Here is a 23,329-nt window from a genome sequence, read left to right as displayed (position 1 = left end):
AACATAATAAAACCACTCTGATGCCCCTGTACGGACCTTTAAAAGCTTTGTCCAGTCCTTAAGGGAAGTTGAGGGTTGTAGAAGTCAGCACAGACACAGTAGCCAAACACCCCCCATTTTTCCAGCTGGCCAGGGTAAGAAACCTGTCCAGCCTTTCACCCAATAATAATGGATTAAAACCAAAATTCTGACTCCCTGAAACAGAAGAAAGTGTTCTGACAAGTACAGACACCTAAGCCAAATCTTATCTGTCTCAATTCAATTCTGTCCTATCTTGGGATGGGGCAGCGCCCTCTACCCAAAACCCAAACTCTGGTCTTACAGCAGGTTTTTTGGAAAGTTTTTGGGAAATTCAGATCCAAGAAGCACATGCTGAAAACTAGAACTGAGTCTCTTAAAAATACTACATCAGGAAAGGCTATACATATATTAATAATACATCACTTGTCTTTCAGACAAGCCACACACATATACAATACCTGTACTTGCATGAGTTTTTTAACTGAAAGATCTTAAAATGCACAAATTAGGAGCAGAGGGTTAAGATCAATCAATTTTCCCTTCAGCAAACAGCATACTGTTTTACTCAAGAATCTTCCAGGTAGGAAAATAAAAAGATGTTATTACTAGACAGAAACCTCAAAAATGATTAATTTTTTTTTTAACCCCATAATACAATATTAGATGACATGCTGCTTTTGAAGGCAAATCTGAAAACACAGGTGTGCAAGTGTCTACATGTATTTTTGAATTATGGAAAATGAGTAATACATAAAATAGGTATTGTCTCAACAATTTCAGACACTGGAATTTTATGACCAGAACAGAAAAAAAGAAAAAAACAGAAAGAAAATTTAATTCCAGCACCAAAATGTTTGGTGTTGAAGGAACAAAATGGATTTGCTAGAGTAACTCGCAGAAAAGGCCCCCGGTTTGCACATGTGGTTAGTATCTACAAGCCAGTTACTCATTACTGCCATCACACTGGACAGATGTGCACGTATATATAGTCTTGGGGTTTGGGTTTTTGGTGGTTTGGGGTTTTTTTTTGCTTTGGAGAGGGAAAAGCTTTGCATTTGCCTCTGTGTTGGGTTTTACTTAAACTTTGTAATGGTTTTTCTGTTTTCTTTTGCAGTTGTATTTCTTACCATCTTGGCACTGAAATGGCCATGAGCAAGCTCTCCTACAAAAGTAAGCTTCTTGGGTTCTGATCTCTGAAGAAGATGCTTTTTCACTCCTTCTATGGCTCTCATATAGTCTTCCAACAGCCTGTGAAAAAAATCATTCCCAGTTGCCTCACATGCGCGCAGTCAGAACATGTTTGATCATAGCTGATGTTCAGCACAATCTTTTAGGTGACTGTTACTTCAGTCGAAAGAATAATATTTAATTAAACGTGAAAACTTAAAAAACCCCCTCAGTAACCATCAACATGACATTAATTGGTTATCACTACCATGTAGCAACACTGGGTTTACTTGCAAAGTAAATAATAATACTTTACTACTTATTCAAATATTAAAGAAAGCACCTGCAACTGTTTCTAGACAATAACCAGATTTTATTTCAAAAATCCTTGGAAGCAGAGTTATTGAAATCACAAAAAATCTAGGCTGGGAAGGACCTCTGGGAGGTCTTTACTTCAACCCTCTGCTCTGAGGCAGACTCAGACACATCAGGTTGTCTGAGTGGTTATTCAAGCAATTTTTTCGTACCCCCATCCAAAGATGGAGATTCAAAGAGCTTGAGCAATCTTTTCCAGTTGACCTCTCTCATTGTGAAACATTGTTTCACATTATTTAATTTGATTTTTCCTTGATTTTACATACTTTCAATATGGAAAACAACCTGTGTATTAATACCACTGTGAGGCTCACAAAATGCCATTGTGGTCCCAAAGACACCGGTTCTCCATTTACAGTGAGGTAAGGCTTGGAAAGAGCAGTGATGAAAGCTTTGTTTATAGAAAGGCATCTGCTGTGGCACACAGAAATGCCGCCAAGAGGCACGTTTTTCCTCTGTCTGCATTAAACTCCTTGAAATTAACAAGTCTAACATAATTAGCTTATGTGCAGACTTGTCTTGAAGGAAAGCCGCTTTTCCAACATCTTTAACTCCTCCTTGCAAACACTCTTCCACTAATGCAGTACAGATAACAGAAACATACGAGACTTGTAGAGGGACTTTTTACAAGGGCATGTAGTGATAGAGCAAGGGTCTTTAAACGGAAAGTAAGTAGATTGATATTGGATATAAAGAAGAAATTCTTCCCTGTGAGGGTGGGGAGGCCCTGGCACAGGTTGCCCAGAGAAGCTGTGGCTGCCCCATCCCTGGAAGTGTCCCAGGCCAGGTTGGACGGGGCCTGGAGCAACCTGGTCTAGTGGAATGTGTCCCTGCCCTTGGCAAGGGTGGGACAGGATGGGCTTTAAGATCTTTTCCAACCCCAGCCAGTCTGGGATGCTGGAATTAAAGAGAAGGTAACACAAACATCAAACTTCTGTCTCCTTTCACCCTTCACTAACAAACCCAGAGCAAACACAGACATCACTGTCGAAAGGAAATGCCCACAGTATTTCAGAAGTGTCTAATTATGCTCGATATCTATTGCAAAGACTTCATTCTCATCTCCTGTCTGTGACACTCCTCACATTTGATGACCTGTGGAAGAAAAGGTTTCTGTGGAGAAGGAGTTTTGAGACTAAGTCTCCTCATGTTCTTTCATCAAGTTACCAAAGGTCCCTCTTTATGCTTAGCTTGCTTTTAAAAACAGTGATAAGTTCAGCTGACTCTTGGGCACATGCATTATTTTTCTTTAAGCAGCAAACTACAACAGAGTTTTACAGCTCACCTAATTCTCACACCAATATGAGAAGTGTAAAGAACTTACTCATTTTCTTTCTTTCCACCCTGAATCCACTGCTTGAGCAGATACTCATAGTAGCTGTCAGCTCTGGCTCCCAGAGTGTAGACCCCCAGGTGGGTGAACTGCCCGCTGTTGGTGTTTATGAACATAGGCACGAGGCCATCGTTTTTCCCTGAGAGGGTGTGAACGTGCTTCATCACCTCATCTACAGCTTTCTACAAGAAAGAAAATGGCAAATATAAATTATAGGTATAAATGAGGTACAGAACTGTGTCTAGTCACTATAGTCCAGTAACACATCTGTAACTTTGCTTCCCCGAATTAGCATCAGGGACATCAAGTTCAGCGAGAGCAATATATTAAATTCAAGATTTCAAACTTTTGGACTCTCAAAAGATGATGTTCTGGGTATGTTCAAGTACTCTGAAGCAATTATAACTGTTTCCTTTCCTTGAAGGCAAGCCCACTCAAAAGCCAGTACTACAGCACTCAAGATTTACTCAGATTTGTAAAGGAGAAGTCCAGCAAAAATAACAACTACATGAATCTATTTAGCAATAGCTGAAGTTCTTTAAATTATTGCATTCTTCAACACTGAGCTGTGGATACAGTTCAAAATAACATCAGCAGACAAAAAGAAAAGTGGAAAATATTATTTTCTCTGAAACTATTTTTATTTCAACGAACTTTTCCCTATATGGTGACCTGCTTTCAGGCTCTTATCTGTTGAGTGAAATTTTAGTTCCTTGGATGGTAACATTTCAGTTTTGTTCTCTGCATATAGATAATGGCATCAAGAAACCACACTCAGAAATTACTTTTTTAGTTAAAAGCTGTTTCTGAGGAAGAAAAATAATTGCTCATCTCCACTAGTACTTTTGGTATCCAACAGAACAATCAGAATATTTTGTTTCTTTTTCTTCCCTTGTCTAGAGTTTCACAACTTATTTATCATAACTTACAGACTCCTGAGACTGAGTATTAATGGAGAGTCAGTGGTGGAGCTGCAGAGAAATGGAAAAAGAGAGAGACATCAACTGATTCTTTCATACCTTGAATTTCTCATCTCCAGTCAGACGAGAGAGCTCCCTAAACTCCAGCTGAATGCTGGTCACCTCTGCCACAGTGCTGTCAGATGTCCAGCGAGGGGGATGTGCAGTGCCCCGACCAATGTTGACATCAGAATATGGTATCTTGGAGGGGGTCTTGAATGCTGGCATAAGCCTGTTTCCAATGTCTTTCTAAAGACAACCCAGGAGCACAGGACAAAACAACAAACAAAACAAAAATAAATACATACACATGTACATCCCATTAGATTTTCTTCACAAAGCAGATAGAAAAAGATAGAATAGCAGCTTAGTTTTAGATGATGCAAGCAATTAAAGAAATTTAAAAAGTCATGAACTTATTCATAGTAATGAGCAGAGTTCCCACCTTGTCCTTAGCACTGCAGGCCTCATATGAGGCTGCAACCCCTATTATGCAGTCACTGGCTGATCTAGCTAATGTGATGAGGTGGCTGATGCTGTTAAGACACACAGAAAGGGCAACAAAAGACAACTATTACCCTTTGCCAATCATTTATTTCCTCTCTTGTTTCATGAGCTTTATGATGGTCAGCCATTCATGAGCAGAAGAGCAGATAAGAACAGGTGACAAACAGGGCAAGGCATTGAGCTTGTACAGAGAGCAGAGGTGAAGGCTTCAAAGCTTAACGGTAAATGCCTTTCCCACCACTTTAAATATGATACTGTTAAAAACCAGCAACATTTAACTTTCTGAGGAATCATCCCTCAACTTTGTCCAGTATGGAATACATAAGCAAGTTTCATTTGTAAGGCCAGTCACTCACAGCTTTTTCCAGGAAGAGGCTATCTCCAGAGAGGTGGTAGGTGCTCAGCAAGCCACCCAGAATACGGATAGTGCTCTCAAACAGGTTCACATCCACATTTTTATCAAATACTAAATCATTTGCTACCCATTTTCTTGCTTCTTCAAACTCTGCAAGGCATAAAAGGTAGTTCACTTAGGAACTTCTGGCATGTTCCAACAACTAGAGACATGAGTACTTCATATATTCATGACAGTTACTTATATTTGCCTATAGAGATCATAATTTTAGATGGAAAATCAAAATTAAGAGCACATGCTGGCAGAAGTTTGATTACCATTGGCTTAATTCTTATTCAGCACCCACCACAGATGCATAGCCAGAAATAGCCACCGAAACAGAAAGTCCTTAATAGCTTAAGAAAAGAAGAAATAGAGGAATTCTTTATTAAAATAGTCCAGAAATTAAAATATTTCAAATCCATCCATTTGACTTATCAGATAATCAGTTACACTTCCACAAAGCCTTCTAATTTTAATTAAATCTTTTTCAACCAAAGCTGTTACCTACCAAGACAACGGGTAACATTTTCAGTTAACAGCTTTAGCCTAGCAATGTCCTCAGGAGCCTGCTTCCTGCTTCAGCATCTAACACCCAAAATCCCAAGACGTTGCAATTTTTTTTCTCTAGAAACAAAAATGGTTGTTTATCACATTACTAATTAAAAAAAAAAAGTTTAAAAGAAAAGCTGTTTTAGGTTCATCAACCAGCTGAGCAGCAGCATCACTCAATGACTGCTTTGGCACAGGGTCTCTCTCCATGGTGCATGTGAGTCAGCTTAGCCCTCACAATTGGAGGCTGAGCTATTTCAGTGATCTCACAGCTTCTAGAAACTCCTGCTTGTGAGAAGCAGCAGAACAACCAGTTTGCCTGAAATGGAAGGCATTCCTTAGGAGATAAACTCTAAAGCAAATAGATGCCTTTGTGCCCTCCAGTCTTGGATGCTGGGCAAATACAGGATGTTAGGCACATTGAAAAGAATTACAGAAAATCTCCCTGTCAGTGTTGTTAGCAGTACAACAGCAAAGGCCAAGTTCTGTGCCACAGAAGCTTTTGCATTCATCAGCTGTTAAGAAAGACTAGCAGCCTTAAACAGAACTTGCATTTACATAGCATTAGTTAATCAGAAGAAACCCCAGGACCTAAGGCAATCAGCAGAACTGATATAAAATAGGAAGAAGCCCTCATCAAGAACCCGTTTTCAACACATCTCTAACACTAAAAGTTTATTTTAACAGCTCTACTCAGTTCACAATTAACTTTTTTGGGGGAAAAAACAGCAGCACACAGACAACTTGATGAAACTTCAAGACAGCCTGCTCAAGCCTAGAGCTGCACACACATGACATATTACTTTACATAAACTTCAAAGGTAGTAGTGACAGAACCATAAAATACTTTGAGTATTTATTGTACCCTCACTGGCAGCTCTGTTCTTCCTATCTTGACAGAAAAAGTTGCAAGATTAATAAAAGTTTACAAAGGTGGCTATCTACCATGCTTAAATAGATACAGTTCCAGAAATTTTTAAATACCACTAAAAAAACCCTCTGCACCACCAAAAAAAAAAACCCAACCAGCCCAAACAACCAACAAGAAAAAAAGGTCTTAAACACTAATTAAGCATTTAAGTTTTTTGCAACAGAATTGCAAAATTTTTTGGCTTAGTTTTTAAAATCTGTTTGAAAGTTTTCTAACATGGTCATTTCCAAAATAACTCTCAAAAATATAGACAGCAAAACAATTCAGGAAAGAGGTACTGAGCACTCCCTTTCTCCACCCATGGATTCCTTACAGAAACAGCCTTCTTAAATTCATATATGAAATATTGGTATTAGGTGTGATAAAACACAAGCAAGGAACGTACAGGCAAACTACCCAAGAGTGATGGGCAGAAAGCCTCCAGTGGCTGTATAATGGCACAGAGGTAGCACTGGGGTTTTAGTACAGACACAAAGACCAGGAAGTTTATTAAAACTTCCCTCAAATTCTACCAAACATATACATTGTGTATACATATATATGTATGTATGTATTTACCCTCACAGGAAAGCTACGCTTATAGGCCACAGGTAATAAATATTCCCTTCAAAGAACTCTGAACATGCACTGCCTGAAAAGAAATTAAGGAATTATTCTAGAGGGAAAAAAGTGGAAGAGGAAAAAAAATTACCTTCTTTTAAGCCAAAAATCCACATGGTATCCAAGGCATCAATTAAGGTAAGCCCAAGTCCAAACCACTCGCTGTAGGACTTGGACAAAGGCTTCAGCTCATCATGGCCCCAGGCAAATTCCTTGTACCCTTTCCAGGCATGGCGGAAGGCTTCGATCACAGCCAGCTGGCGCTCGTTTACGGGCACTGCAGAGGACAAACAGCACCTTGCTCAGGACTTCTGCAGGGCACTTACGGAACTATACCACACACCACTTTGCTGCATTCCACCAAAAATAAAATTTCTTCCAAACTAACTGATCAGTGCAATGGAAAAACCACCCTCGGATTATTCTTTTCAGAGCAGCCTTTCCTCTGCAGAACAACCAGTCAGTGTTTCTAGTCAGCAATTCAGCCAAGGGGAAACAGATTTCTCCCCGGCAACAAAACTGTCACTTCTGCAAATAAAACATTAAAATAATCACATGCACAGTTGTAGATGAGTATCACTGAAGCCCAAAGAGATGAAAGTCAGGAAATACCAGATTAGGATCCATGGTAATTCAGGTGCCGAATACATACGTTTAACAATAAAATCCTCAGCTAATTCAACACATAACATTTTTTCTTCATCTTCCCTCTCCTACTAACTGCTTTCTGTTAAATTTAAAATCACTTCTACAAAACTATTTCTATTGAACTTTCTATTTAATACCAAAGTAGAAAGAAAATTTACGTTTTCCATCTTGGCAAAACCATGTCTTTTTCCACAGCTGTACTAATTTTTTGCTTGCCATTTGCCATGGAGTTTATGTTACACACTGAACGTGAAAAATTTCACGCCTGTTAGCTGAAATTTTGGAAGATTATGAACAAAGACTTCTAGAGTGGGAAACACCAAGCAGCACAACCAACCCCATAAATATTAAGCTTGCAAAAGTGCAAATATATCACATTGAAATATTTATCACAAATTTATCACATTGAAATGTTTATCACACCAGAACTTCCTGGTTTCTTTTCTCAACTCAAAAAAGAAACAATAGGTTCTTTGTTCCACAAGCACAGCAACTTCAAAAACAACTTCTGCAGCTTTCTGGTGAGCCCTAAAAAGAGTGCCATTTAGTTCAGGGGCAGGAAGTCACTTTCCCTGTATTTGCAGAACAAAAGAAAAGGCATGGCTGAAAAGAAAGCTGTCTCTTTTATGCCCTCCTTTAGATTATCCTGTCCTGCAATATCTGCCTCCTCCCAGAGGCTGTATTTCAAAGATTTGTCTCTAAAATTTATTTTCAAATTCTGAAGGCTAATAAGCATGAAGGCTGGCATAGTGAAATAAGAACACTGAAAAACTAGGATGCTCTAACAATCTCTCCTACACTTTCTGTTTCCTCTAATCTAAATAAATAAATAAAATAATGTGTATGGGGAGAAATTGCACAACTTCAGCCATAAAAGCAAACCAAAAAAAAAGGTATCATTAGCTGTCCTATTTACCTGGTTCTTTCTGGTCTTCAGCTTCCATAGATGAAGGTTTTTCTGGTTCCTTTATTTTACTGGATGGAGGTTCAGTGCTTTGGTCAGGTTCTATCACTGCTCCTCTCCAGCTGCAAATACAAGGGACTGTAATTAATACTTATTTTGGTCGCAGAAAATCATGCAAATGAATGGGACTTATCTCTGCATTTCCTTTATCCCACAATACTTTGATAAAACAGAAGTTAGATTTTATATCAAGGATCAAAATAACTATGCTGCCCACTAGGTAAGTTTTCTGTTCAAAGAGAGCAATTTTCTTTGCAGAGGAATTTTACTTGATTAAGAAATGTGTGTTACAAGCTCTTGGAATTTCATTCAATATCTTGGCAATGGAATTTAATAAAAAACTTCTTAAAATAAATCAAACACCTGAAAATGCTGTATTACAAGCAATTTGTTATCTACCAGCTCTGAAATGACCACAGTAGCTACTAATGCTAAATAGTACCACACAAATGATGATCACCAAAACTCATGATTAAGCACAAAGGATGAGATGCTCAAAGTACTAACTTTGCTATCAAGGGATCACAAGCCTTCTCTGCCACCACAGATGCCTAAATCAGTTTTGACAGGTTTTTATGAAGAATCTCCTGAAGGAGTAGTCTTTCAGAATGGACTTCAAGTCAAGCCAAGTTCATATCAAGATCAAACAATATCAACCATACCATTTAATATATAGGTATGTTGCCTTTGAGCCCATTATATGCTTCCTAAGGGAACCAGGCTAACAGGACCTTTAAAGCTTATATTGTTTACAGTCAGCATATCTTCTGACTTAGATAAATACCATATTTCATTTCTTACTTTCATTCTTTAAATTTGTAACTAGTCTATGTTTTCATTGCTCTTGTAAGTTCTCTTGTTACCACCTGTTTATGAGTTACAAGCAAAAGCGAAACAATAAAACACTTTCAGAAAACACTGACAGCCAAAATGCTGAGGTAGGCACAGTTCTGATGCTATGATCAGCTCATCTGAGCCAGTGCTAAAGAGAACACAAACACTTAAAACCCCCAAGCCTCATGTTCCAAATCTGAAGAACCTCTGCTGAACTTTTCAGTATCCATATTACTTTCCTTCACTTATTCCCAAATCAAAACACTTCCATGACCATAGAAGCACAGACCTTCTGTTAAAGACCAGATCTGTATAAGGGATGAGATATCTTGTAAGAAAGAAGTGAGCACATGCTGTTAAACACACACAACTGCATACACATGCGTGCCTGGGCCCACTGTGTTTAGTGGCACCAACCCACAACCAGCACTGACACTGCTATCACTTTCCAAGCCTGGCCCAAGACAAAGACACTTGTAGCAGCACTATTACATTGATACTGTTACATTAACATTTATTACAACAAACTACAAGCAGAAACCTCTGGACACGGAGAATCCTTCTGAACATTAAGAGTGTCTAAGTGCATTAGAAATACAGCCAGCCTCGCAGGGCTTCAAACCCTCTGCAGCTGTGGGATACAAACAGTAGAATCAGAGACTCTGCACATTCATCAAAAAGAAATCTATCTAGCCTAGCAATATCAGCAGCTATCAGGCCAGGCCTGAGAACAAACCCATGCAAAGAAAGAAAATAACCTCAGACACAGACAACAAAAAGCCCTAAAAATTTTCACTCCAACGCTCAATGGGTCTTGGCGGGGGAAAGGGGGAAGCACTGTACCTTGCCTGAAACATTTCTACCTGATAATGGATTTCTCTGTTTTCTCTACTTTATCAGCTTCGACCAGCTCTTCTACAGCCCTGATGGTATCATGTCGGGTCTTCAGCCTCATGTCTCTCCGTGGTGCCTTGATCTGAAGATTGGAAGGACCACGACGAACATGAGGTGGTTTTGGTGGCTTCTGAGAATATAAAGGAAAAAAAGAAATATGTGCTTGGTAAGTTGCAGAGATGGTAACATTTCAAACCACAAATCAACATCATTCCAGTATTAAACATAAATTCAGATAAATCTTATTTTGTTTCTTTTGCAGCAGGCAAATTCTGACCTGAATGGAAGGTATGCTAAAGACCCTTGTGGTTTTGTTTGCTTTAAACATTTGGTAAAATTATCCAGTTCTTAAGTTTACACTGATAAATTATTTTTAAACTACCTCTACTGCTACCAGATATTCATTTGACACAAGGCAGTGACAAAGGATTGTAAAGATATTTGATTCCATTTTACTAGGCACAGTAAATTTATGAGAATTAGCAAAAGGAATGCAAAAAAAAAGTTTACGCAATGCCAGTGTAAATACCAAGAATTACTATACAGCAATCCATGTACATTTCTGCATGATGAAGAAGAGATTTCATACAGAATTTTGTATTCATTAACAGAAAATCCCCAAATTCATGAGATAAATCCATGACGAGCAACACAGTAACCAGTATTCCTCTGCTCAACTAATCCAGAGTCAGCTGATGTTCCTTGCCCATTGCATTCCCCACAAACATAACCCTTCAAATCCTCCTATCATCTGCTCTTTCTGATGCTATTTCTCAAGCTCCCAGGTAAATCATGACTCCAGGCTCCTCACAACAGTGGAGACTGATGCACACAGCACGAGTGAAGCCTCAAGCAAGAGGTCACTGTGACCTAAAGTCCTGGTGCTCCTGGGGCAGAGCAGTGAATAAGAAACAGCATACAGAACACGTAAATAAAAAACATAAAGCCAAGAAATACTACACCAAAGCCCTTCCTGCGAGGAGAGCATTCCACCAAGAGCACACTTTTATTACAACTTCTAACTCCTTCCTCCACAACAACTGCTGGAATCAAGCACTATTTGCCTTCACAAACTCCTTGTGGCGTTAGAAAACTAACTTATTCTCACATTACCTGCAGTGAAAGCTCAGGGTAGTCTCCATGGTTGGCATCTGCTTTCTGGGGTGCTGGTAGAACAGCTGGATTTGCCAGCTTTAATCCAGGAATTTCTTGTTCTGTTCTCTGCTCATCCAACGACTTGTTTGTTATACCTAGACACACAAAGCTACTCAGCACAAGGAATCAACAGTTAAGGCTGCAGTTAGAAATTTGTAACAGTTTGCTGCATTCAAGCAGTAGATGCACCTCCAAAAAGTGTTTGCATTCACAAAACATTGATGAACACATACTAATTGTTAGATAAAAAGTGTATTTTGGTATTAATCCTCTCCCTAATATAAAAGGAGGCTGCTAAAAGGCACATGGGGATTTTTTCAATTGCTACTATTTCAGTTTTTCAATACAATTACTAAGATAATGTCAGAGGTAAATGTGCCTTAGTATTATACAAATGCTTGGAATGTCTAAACTGACAGGCAGTCAAAACCAAGAGAGGATTATATTATTCTAGTGATTGGGTTTGAGCTACCCATATCTACATACAAACATAATAAAAAACCACACTCAAAGCCTTCAAATCTTAATCAACTGTCATAGCTTAGGAATGGTACTCCCCAATTCAGTGCTCTCTGAAACCACAAAAACGACACTGCCACTCTTTCCCTGGCCTGTTTTCCTCTTTCCCTCCCCTTCCCTCTGGGGTGGGTGGAGTTGAAAATTGGATGCACAAAAGGCAAAGATCACAGGTTGAGATAAGAAAACAAAGAGTACGGGCAACAGTATTAATAACAAAAGGTAAAAGAAAAAGAAACTATTTACAGAAGGCACACATACAGACAGCTGCCCCTGCCATGTTTTCTCCATCAGAAGGAACCCCTTCTCCCCAGCATAGAGGGTCCCTTTCTCCCCTCTCCCATGCCCAGCAATGACTGAGGTGGTACAGAATAACATCCAGGCCTTAGCCACACCCCCTCCCAGCTACTTCAAAAAATCAACTGTCCTGGCTGAAACCAGGATATCAATGAAAACAAAACGTTGCTCTAGTCAAGCTAATCAAAGAAAAGGCATACAAAAAATATTTCTGATTAAGCATTACGTCATTCAAACATCACATAAAATCATCTCAGCACTGCACTTTAATGAATACACCCAGTCATTGCCAATAGAAATTAAAACTGGTTATAAGACCCACAACAATCTCCTAACACCTCATTTTGCCAATTCTGAGCTGTACAGAACACATACTTTTCCATGCTTCCCCCATGCTTGTGTACGAAATGACTCCACATACTGCCAAGAATGCAAACAGGAAGAGAATGACACTCCGCTGGAGTCGGGACAGCTGCTTCCATTTCTTTAGGAGAGAAGCGAAAGAAAGAACATTTAGCATGACATTAAGAGCCTACTTGGTTAAAAATAAATTCTTATTGGTTCATTCAGATTAAAATTCACAAAATCACGTAGGTTTAATTCTACTCTGTTTCCAACTGCATATATGCATTGCTTAATTTCTTTGATGACAGAGAAAATAGAAATCCAACCGGCCAGCACAAGGCACAACAAACTCACAGAAACATAAGAGCCACTTAATGCAAGAACCTCAGAACCTGCCAAGTGCCAAGACTCCCAGAAAGCTTTAACTACAGCTGACTCTGATCACAACCCCCACTGGCTGACCTGAGCACCTGCCCAGGTATCAACTGGGAAATCAGCCAAAAGCCTCTTTCCTCCTGGCTGGGGAGGGACTGCAGAGTGCACACGCAAAATTAGAAGAAAATGATAAGAAAACTAAAAATGTTACTGCAGCAAAGAAGAAGAGCTCAAAACAAGCTGAGCACCAATCACTGGACAGGCTGTGGGTTTGATCCTCATATGGGCCGTTTGCTTAAAGAGTGGGCCCCTTCCAACTGAGGATATTCTGTGAATCTGTGAAAGAGAAGTCAGGCATCCTGGCTCTGACAAGCATGGGAACTGTCACACAGAACAAGTTCTGCACCACAAAAAAAAGTCACCAACCTGCAGCAATGTGAAAATGAAGTAAAACACCAACACAGCAAACAAGACAAACCCACAATCTTTTTGAGTTTAGTCCTCGCCAAAAATGTATTGTTAACACTAAAGTATATGCAACAATCACTGAAAATTTGACAGCAAATGCTACATTAACCTGGAAGAGGCCAATGTACATTAGCCTCCATTTACAGAGAGAGAAGCTGGAGTTAAACATTAAGTGCTAAATTGTCACTGTTACTTTTCCAACAGTCCTCCTGAAATTCACTAATTCTGGTTTTGGTATAACTTCATAGCCAATGCTACGCTTGGGAACAACCCTTCCCACAAACCACACAGCACTTCCCATAGTCCTCATCCTCTTAGCAACAGCCAGAGGCCGGGAATGTCTCAGGGCAGACCTGTCAATGTGCTCACACTGTGAGTCCCACAGCACACAGCTTCCTGCCTTCCACCTGTGCTGTTGGCTGTACAGGAACACTGTACACCCTTCTTTGTGCACACTGCAAGATGCTGGTCGCACTGTGTCATCTTCAGTTCTACCTGCATGGCAAACTGTATGACCCTCTCCCCGTTGCAGAAAGATGCTTGAAATCCAGCAGCCCTGTGGTTCATCAGGGTAGGATGGGAAAAGAAGCTTTAACTGTGGCGTCTTGGAACGCGTAGGAATGAGGCACAAGAACACGCGAGGGCATTCATCACTATCTCACTGTTTTTTCGCTCACAAAGAATAAGAATACAATGAAGGGCGATGAGTCAGGCCCATATTTCTCTAGCTGGTAATACAAAGAGAATTGTGAGACTGTGTCCCTAAACAGGCTCTTCATACACTTCATCTGATGACCTGTAAAGCCTCTGTAGGTGACTATACATCATCTCCTATCTGTAACAAGGGTTATCTTGTCCATTTGACTCACTCTTTCCCACAGAACACTCTCCAGCCCAAAATTCCCCACATGAAGCTGCCTGCCCACTACACCCACACGCAGACAAGGTCACTTCCCAGAGCTCTGCCAGAGGACCCCTCTCCTCACACTCAGCTTTTCTACTGAAAGCAAAACTGTTCCCTGTACTCTACTAGGGCAGAAGACAGGACTCTCCCCTTCAGCCTTAGTACGGGGAACAAGGGCACAGAGACCAAATCTCACTCCCCTCATTCCTGTCCAGGGAGCACAGCGTTGCCCCTCAAATGTCCACTAGCAGAGGGCAGCATTTTACCGTATGCCACCGTCCCAGCTTTGCTCGTGAAAATTAAGACATGACGTGGAGATCCGTCAGCCAGCCCGCGCCCTACCCACCCGTACCCCGCGGAGATCTGCCCCGCGAGCACTCCGAGAGCAAAGCCCAGCGCGGGGCCGCCCCAGCGCCCAGGGCCCGCAGTCATGGCTCCAGCCCGACTCGGAACTGGGGGACCACGCCAGGTCCCCCATGACAGTCCAGCTACACCTAAGCCCAGGGACACTCCTGATCGCCCGGCCCAACAGCCCTCCCCCATAGCCAGGTACCCCCCGCACCCAGCCCGTGGATACTCCCGGTACCGCACAGCTCCGCGCGTGGCCCTCACCCGCCAGCAGGAGCGCCGCCGCCAGGCCTTGCTGTTGTTGTAGCCACCGACCCCGATCGCCTCCTCCGGGCCGAGAGTAACGGAGATGAAGTCCCGGCGCGGCGGTCCCGCGGCGGCGGCGGCACCCGAGTACATGGCGGCACCTCAGGGGCCGCCTGCCGCCATCGCCCCGCGGGACGGAGCGGCCGCTTCCGGCAGCCGCTTCCGGTGCCGCTCTGGCGCCGGCGCGTCCGCGCTCGGTGGCACCGGGACGGGGCGGGACCCAGCGCTGCCGGCGGCGCGGCGGAGGCACCGGCCGTGAGGGAGCCCCGGCGGGACGGGCCTCTCCGCGGGCGGTCAGGAGGAGGTCTCGGCCCGCGCTGCCCACTCGCCGAGGCGCCCCGAGGCCGCAGCCCTCGGCGTGGGCCCGGCCCGAGTCCCCCGCCTACTTCACGGGTTCCGCCTTCAGGCTGGGCCGGGGGTGTTCGGGGCTGCGGTGATTTTGCCCTTGCCTCCCGCTGTTCCGGCGCACCTCGCCGAGCCACGCCCTGCCCAGCGAGGACCGTAGCTGCCGGGATGGGCAGTGAGACAAAGGAGAGGCTGGGAATTCTCGCTGTTCTTCGGTGTCGTGAGATTACAACATAGAGACCAGTCACAGAATCATTGGCATGGAAGAACTAGAAAGGAAAACGTGCACGTGGGAGGTCATAAGGAAAATCAACTCAGTAGATGGCCTGCAAGCTCCCATGGAGCTGGGAGGAGGCCGCTGTGGTGAGGCCCAGCCCCGGCACAGGGCACTGGAGGCGGCACGGACACTGCGGCTCCCCCTGGACAGTGAGCACGGCCAGGAAAAAGCCCGAAGTGCTGCTGCCTCCGAGAGGACAGGGAAGTGCTGTCTGATATCATTATCACCTACCACCGAAAAACCAAGACACACAGCTTTCCAGCAGGCAATGCGGGAACACGGGCCTGAGAGCAAACAACTGGAATCTGTGAGAGGATGGATGTATGTGAGTGGGTAAAAAGCAACTTAACCAGTTATGTAAATAAACCGTTCTATAAGACCTGGCACTGAATTTTGGTATGCAGCAGGAAGCACTCATCCCACACAATTCCTTCCTTCAGCCGCTCCTCCACAGTCCCCCAGCCCTGTGTCACTCCCTGTGCAATAAAAGAGTTCCCTGCATCTTCCCTGCAGAGAAGGAGGGACATAGTTGGATTGTTTAGTGATGTACACGTTCAGAGCCATAGCAGGACCGGGTTTGTAATAACTTCTAGCTCAGGTTCATAGTCCAACGGGAAGAAGGCAGCATTGAAGCAGCTGCTTTAAGAGTGCTGCTCTAAGTGCTGGCACTGAATTCACCTCCAGCTGTGCCTAAAGTGGCAGGTTAGGATGCATCATTTGAGCCTTTACATTTGGAATACATCTCACACTAAATTTCAAGATAAAACTGAAAATGTTGTGTTTTCTGAGCATGATTAAGAAAACTAATCAATCAAAAATTCTGATAGACAGGAACAGCATAAACAAGCAGAAGAACAATTTAAGATGCCTAAAGCATGCATTCATTTTTAGCATTAATTTTCCTATCACAAGAAACTACTGATTCATCTAACTTAAAAACACATTTAAATCCCCAGCAGCCTTCACATGGATGTCAAGAGATAAATGGGGGGAAAGAAGTAAGAAAGGAAGATTTGCTTCTGACATTTGCTGGGTTCAGCACTAAGCCCCCAAATGAGGGCAATCCACCATTTGTGAGGTATTACTGACTTTCCCTACTGATTGTGCTATAAATAGAGCCCTGTTTAAGAAGTGCCTGTCATCGGAAAGCAAAGTAAAAGTTGCATTCCAGCAAGTGCTCATTATCTACACACCAGCTGCCAAACTGACTCAGAACCATATTACTCAAATCGACTTGAAATAAAACAACCACCTGCAATTAGACTCCCTTCCCTCAATAACTAAGCTGAAAAGCTTGGGGACAATATACAGGCATTGCAAACAAGAACACAATATTCTGTTTTCTGATGCAAAAAATAGATCCCACAATGTCAACCCCCTTCAGGAATCACCCTCTGCTCAGTTCCATATGCCCCTGTAATCTGAACGGTGGGCACTGCAACCTCCAGATGTACCACCAGTGACACCATCCTGCAGCTGTGGTGACAACATTCATAGAGACAAAGATAACAAGTGTGTCTTTCTCACATACAAGAAACACAGACAAACACATAGAAATCACAGTAACATCTTTATTGTTAAAAATGCTTAGATGTCCAGAAGTTTCTGGAGTACTACAGGCCTTCCCTTTGTTTCAGGTACTTTTTTTCATTTTATAATGCATACAAAGACTTTGTTACTTATAGGACAGATTTTTTTTGTTAAAGTTCTCTCAAAATTATTTCTATATTCCAGTTTAAAATGTGACGAGACATAGAAAATAAAATTTAAAAAAAAGGGGGGGGCAAGGCATTCAGCATTCTAATTTAGCTTCTGCTTGAAAACAACCTTGAAAACCATGTCAGCAGCTCTGTTCTGTGTGCATGGAAACTGAAGCGTCAAAAGAGAAAGAACTTTATTATTTGCTATATTTGCTTTTATTAGAAAAAGCAAAAGAAATCTTCCTTTATAGCACAGCACAGTGTAAAACAAGCATGTGCTCAAATTGCTGAGCAATACTCACAAATATACAACACAACTTGTTCTCAAATATAAAACTTGACTGACAGGAATGGAATGTGTCATAGAAACACTGTGCAAAAAGACTACAGACAAGGACAAATGCTTCATTAATACTAAAAATGTGAATTACTGGCTGCACATGCCAACTGAGGTAATCAGAACTGTCATTAGCTGGTCTGCATGTTTGAAAGGATCATTACTCAAGTTCATGCAGAAACACTTTACAACCAAAACCTCTGATACTGACATTTAGATGCTTTCCTTGGAAAACTTGAGCATACTTACAAACTGTATTTACTCTCAGAGTAATTTTTATACTTCCCCATTCCCTTCTCTATTATTCTGAATAGAATGTCACATCAGAAACTGTAGAAAGCCATGGAAGTTATTTATGCTTAATGAAACAGCATAAGCAATTCCTCAGTAGAAGGTGATAGCGTGAAATAACATTTCAGATGAAACATTTTTCTCACTACCTTCCCTAACACCATGTTTAGGAGAAGAGTACAGAACATTTCTGATGCAAAGGCCAGCCACCAGAGAATGCACCTGATGCATCCTCACCAAGGCTGAAACAACTCGGGGATGCTCAGTGCGGGTTCTACATCAGATGGGCTTGATCTTCCTGGGGCAGTGTCCAAAGATTGAACAGGAAGAATCACTGGTGGGTCGAGGGTCAGGGCTACCCTGGGACCCCTTGGCCAGGGCTGAGTTCACATGCTACATTTGTTCTGACAGTTAGTGTCCTTCATTAGCTGGCACTTATCTTCACATTATGGTTAGTAACATATCTAAAAGAAAGGCATCTATGGAATTATTTCCTAAGTGAAAGAGTGCTGGAAAATCACCTGGGCAAAAAGTGTAGAAGCAGAGGGTGGTGTTTTACTGTGTACCCTGTTGATGCTGAGAGTAAGTCTTTTTTTTTGTTTTGGTTAAGCATTAAAATCTACCACTGGGATTTTTTTCTCTTACTACTTTCAGGTACCTCAAGAGAGCCTTGTCTGAGGGATTTGGTATATATTAAACAGGAAGTGGAAAGGAAAACTGTTATAGTCAGGAAGGGCAGAGGGTTGTAAAATATTCTTTTTTTTTTTTTTTTTATCAAAAAAACCCACTACAACTGTAAGGAGCAATCAGTCTAGGCATGGGACCAGCAAGCCCAGATACAAAACTAGTCTGTTCTACTTTGGACTCCAAGCCCCAAGCAGTGCTAAGGCCCAGCAACATCCCTACATAGAGCAGACTCTGTATGATCTGCTTAGAGGATGCAATTGCTGAATTGGATCTTCTAATCAGGACATGATTAGGGAAAAAACTAACCGCTGGAGAGAAAACCTCAGTACCCAAAGTCCTTCCATACTTTTCAGGATGGGGCCTCAAACTGACTGCAGCTGTGCACACAATTTAGAAACAAAACCAAACCAAAAAAAAAACAACCACACCAGCACAAAGAAGGTAACCTAACAAGGCACTGAAGAAATTGAATCTTCTTGAATGCAACATGATTTATCAGGCCTTGACTGGCTCTTTTCCAAATTCATATGAAACAGTAAGTAAGAAATACAGGCTCTGTTTAGCACCTAGAAAGTGTTAATCCTCACTCACATCCAAGTACACAAAACAGACTGAGGTAAAAGGCGCAGCCTTCAAAGTTACCAAACAGCAGTGGGAGCTCACACATCTGTGTGTAATCACAACTGCTGCAAAGATTTGGCATCAATCAGACACTGCAAAGCAATTTTTTTATAATGCACTTCATAGCTGACATTTTAGTACTGTCAGTTCTTATAATGGATCTCACAAACACAGATCTGATTTGAGAGGGAAAGGCTTCCCACTTCAAGAATTTTCCAGCATTTCCACTTTGTTTTCGTCGAGTACAAAGGGAGAAGGGAACTCTTTGTTCTTCATGTACACCTCCAGACCCTGAGAAGGTGTGAGAACAGTATTGTTAGGCTGTAAATGCAGTACTTTTAAGTCCTCAAGGAATGACTGGCGAAGGTCAAGGACAGGCAACAGTAACAGTTTCCCCAGTGACAGAAAGTGTTTCTGGGGTTCAACAAGCAGAGGCACTAAGGAACCATAAAATGTGATGTCAGAAACAAGCTTCTTGGGGGGGGGCAGCATGGGAAGGTGTGTCCTTAACTATCATTAGAATAATCCCAGCAAAGTCAACTTCAATTGCCTTGTTTACATTTTGTTCTGACAACGTATTGATTGCAACAAGTTCGCCACCTGCACGTGTTGAGGAATATGCCTAGTGCAGGTAGCTGGCTTGTAAGTTAACACGTGGAAACCTAGCAAACAGTGTCCACACATGCTCCTGCAATCTACTATTTCTCACCCTCTCCATCCAACACAGGGAAGCTCCTGTTCTCACTGCTAAATGGAAGCAAGTTTCTCAGGATCAATTCTCTTCAGAGGGACAAACTTGAGTAATGGCTTCCCTAAAGCCAACACACATATCACACTTCTCAGTCAGGATTCACTGATTGTGGGAGATGGGCACAAATGAGGACAGAACCCATGGATTTTCTAATTTGAATGTTCTGCACTTCTCATTAAGATCTCAAAGTGCTCATGAGTCTTCATGAAACCGCAGCCTCATCACAAATCTCATTTTACAGATGGCTAAAACTGAGAGTGAACAAACTGCTGAAGAGTAAACCATAATGGAACCACATTATGGTAACATAGAGCCCAAGTCCCTGTTTCCTTATCTTATCATTTTTCAGCAAGTCCAGGCTAAAGAAAACACCTGTGTTTGGAAGGAAATCAGATGTATACCTGCACACTCTTAAAAATGTCTCCATAGATAGTTATTCTCACCTCTCCAAAGTAAGACACTAATGGAGAAATCTCACACACAGCCGGAGGATCTTCAGTTCCTGAGAGACTAATGAAGAGAACACAGGATTAACTTCCTGCCATGCTTAAAAACCAGTGCAACTTCTTCAAAAGATTGTCCAGAATAGGATATCCAGAAGGATAAGACATTTGTTGTAGTCACACATTATGTGAAAACAAAGTGTGAAAATAAAAAGGAATTAGCAGGTCCCAAATGTTACTCAGCAAAACCAAAACACCACTTTTATAGAGATTTTCAAATAAAATGAACAACTTGTGGGTTTATTGAACTATGAGTTGATGAAGTAATGGCCCCATGGAGTAAAAGCAGCTTCCCATTATATGCGATGCAGGAAGTATCTGTACTGGTAATCACTCTAACAGCCAATCCTTAAGCCCACCTGAGAATCCTGTTGGGGCCACAGTCAGAAAAGCTGTCGGGGCCTACAAATTAAAATTCCTTGCGTTGCTAAATCCAGAGTGATGGAAAAGGCTGCCCCTGTCTAAAAAGGTGCTATAGGAGGAGCCAACTCATTACCCCAAGAGCAGGGATCTGCCAGAGAGAATGCCCAGAGCCCTGTGTACTAACTACCTGGAGCACCCACAGTCATGAGAGGAGCAGGAGCTGTAATAGACATCAACCTGCATATCCAGAGAGGACCAAAAATCACGCTGAGCCACCCTGTGACTACACTAATGCCTGGTTTTGGAGAACCCAGCATGTGCCACTGGCCAGCTGGCACAGCTGAGCACTTCCAGCAGAGAAGCTGCAGAGAAGGTCACAGAGATTTATACCTGAGTTTTTCTGGTATCCTGCAACCATTTTCATCCACAAATCTGGCCCCAGCCTTGAGAGCCCAGCGGTAATGCTGGGCCAGGAGGGCTTGCCGAGCAGTGGTAGGAGTATCTTTGTCAGCTGTGTCTGCATTTTTTAGCGGTGAGAACTCCTCTTCTCTCAAAACTTCAAATGCCACAAAATTCCTATCAGGAAAGGGAAGAAAACAACGATCATGAAAACCAGAGCTAGTCATCAGCCCTGTTAATGCAACAACAACATTCACGGGGAAAGGCTCATCTATATTTTAGGGAGCAGCACCGTATGCAGCCTGAGGCAGTCAAGCCAAGGGAAGCCCCACTGCCCATCTGAAGAGCCAAGGAGTACCAGGGCTGTAGAATGGAAAAACACAAGAAGCCTTGTCTCTTTGGGAACATAATTACAGCCTTCCATCCCACCAGAGCTGTGCTCAGAGGAGAGAAAAAGAACAAGTTCTGCAGAGATGCTATAGAAACATCTTCAGGCAGTGGGTGGTTCCCAAACAAGACAGGTCAGAGCACAGCAGGACAGAGAGCACAGCATTGTCCAGAGCTTGGACACAGCACGAGCAGTGCACTCACTGCAGAGCACCCCACCGTGCCCCAAGAAATGCCCCCTGCATGGGGGTCTGTAGGTAAGGACCAACTAAGGACACCAGTTCCCAGGGACAAACAAGCAACAAGGGAGGCCTCACAGGTGAATGTGAAGTACAGCTGTTTACCAGAAATGGGAATGCAAATTAAGAAGCGCCACAGCAACATCTGTGCATTTCTGCACTTCATGTGTGAAGCACAGCTGCCAAGGTGGTTTTGAGCCATTAAAAAAGCACAAGGAACCACTGCTTGCAAATGAGTCTTGTCACAGCTCAGAACTCAGCAGTGTTCCCATCACCGTGGTTTTGTCTTTAGTTCGATACTACTTTATTGAAGGCAGATCAGGAAACAGACTGGTTCAAACCTTGAGCTCTCTATTCTAAAGGAAATCACCTAAAAAGAGAAATACTATCCTCAAACAAAGATAATTCAGTTTGCCTGAGGTCTCTCCTTTCCATTTATTTAAGCCTAAAACACAATCTTCACTGCTGAACTTGAGACCTTGGAAAATACATTCTGTAAGAACACTTATGCTTAATTGCTAAAATCCCACATTCCCTAGACACAAGCACCCCTGACTACGTATGTCACAGCACTCCCAACTATGTTGTAGAACTTGGAAAGTGAACACTGACAGTTCCCACAGCAACAGTAACTCGGCCCTATGGTGTTTAAGTAAAGAGTTTTCTGAGCACAAAGGGTGCGAGCTGAGCCCTGGCATAACAGCACCCAAAATTGTAACCAGAGCTGCAGTTGCCATGGCAGCCACAATGCTGAAAGACCCAATTTTTGCAAGTCTGAACACTCCAATATAGGCTTCATTGGCTTTGCACTCAATTTCCTTTTATTTTTCCCAGGCTGGCAGAGGCCAGGCCAGCCACCACATGCTCAGCAGGATGACCAGTCTGGGAGCAGGGTTGGCGCAAGCACTGAGTACCCTGTGAGCTCCCCTTACAGCCTGCAGCGTTACTGTTGGATTGGAGCTGGGTATAGATGCAACAACCTTCCTAACAAGCCACCCACAAACCATGTGCTCCCTGGGATGGGTTGTTTCAACCTACAGTCATTCAAACAAACACTGAGAAGGGGAGGAGAAAAGTAAAATGATGTCTGTCACTAACTTAGAGAACTGGAACACATCAAACACAAACTTCTCCAGCTTTATCCCGTTCGGTTTTAGTGGTTTTACCAGATTTCCCTCCTTGTCAATGTAGGGCACCTTCTTTATGGCTACATGATGCTTCAGCTGCGACTCCCATTTCCTGCAGAAGGAGAAGAAACCATTTTATTTAGTTCAAGCCCACTTAGAAAAAAAGCAATACACTTGAGGGAAAGCAGATAGCTCATTACTGCTCTGGGTCAACTCTCAACTGTTGTGGTGGTGTTGCTCCCTCCCAAGTGATCGGGGTCACATCCAGGAAACACTTCCTCGAGCAGAGCAGCCTGGCCACAGGCTCTCCCTGTACCACTGGGCCATGACAATCAGAGGAGAGGGAGAACTTTGCATCAAGCTGAAATTGCAGGCAGAGGTTACAAAAAAAAGAGGCAACCCAAATTGT

The 23,329-nt window shown here is 42.5% G+C and overlaps 1 protein-coding gene across 4 annotated transcripts in view; it reads right to left on the bottom strand.

Moving 5' to 3' along the window:
- UAP1L1 (UDP-N-acetylglucosamine pyrophosphorylase 1 like 1) overlaps nucleotides 1-23,329 on the bottom strand; it is a 39,287-nt gene that overhangs the window by 3,967 nt on the left and 11,991 nt on the right. For 2 of the 4 annotated variants that reach the window (XM_032130746.1, XM_032130747.1), the window contains exons 6-17: nucleotides 22,892-23,032; nucleotides 21,159-21,344; nucleotides 20,346-20,412; nucleotides 12,523-12,631; nucleotides 11,293-11,429; nucleotides 10,149-10,309; nucleotides 8,404-8,513; nucleotides 6,931-7,116; nucleotides 4,719-4,867; nucleotides 3,916-4,104; nucleotides 2,888-3,078; nucleotides 1,149-1,269 (exon numbers count right to left, since the gene is read on the bottom strand). In XM_032130746.1, coding sequence (XP_031986637.1) covers nucleotides 1,149-1,269; nucleotides 2,888-3,078; nucleotides 3,916-4,104; nucleotides 4,719-4,867; nucleotides 6,931-7,116; nucleotides 8,404-8,513; nucleotides 10,149-10,309; nucleotides 11,293-11,429; nucleotides 12,523-12,631; nucleotides 20,346-20,412; nucleotides 21,159-21,344; nucleotides 22,892-23,032 — 1,747 coding nt within the window. Of the gene's footprint in view, nucleotides 1-1,148; nucleotides 1,270-2,887; nucleotides 3,079-3,915; nucleotides 4,105-4,718; nucleotides 4,868-6,930; nucleotides 7,117-8,403; nucleotides 8,514-10,148; nucleotides 10,310-11,292; nucleotides 11,430-12,522; nucleotides 12,632-14,851; nucleotides 15,054-17,066; nucleotides 19,443-20,345; nucleotides 20,413-21,158; nucleotides 21,345-22,891; nucleotides 23,033-23,329 lie in introns of those variants that run through there. The other 2 variants (XM_032130748.1, XM_032130749.1) reach the window with 2 other exon arrangements.

Source organism: Corvus moneduloides, chromosome 21, assembly GCF_009650955.1.
Source record: "Corvus moneduloides isolate bCorMon1 chromosome 21, bCorMon1.pri, whole genome shotgun sequence".
Classification (NCBI taxonomy): domain Eukaryota; kingdom Metazoa; phylum Chordata; class Aves; order Passeriformes; family Corvidae; genus Corvus; species Corvus moneduloides.
This window is presented reverse-complemented; position numbering and strand designations above follow the sequence as displayed.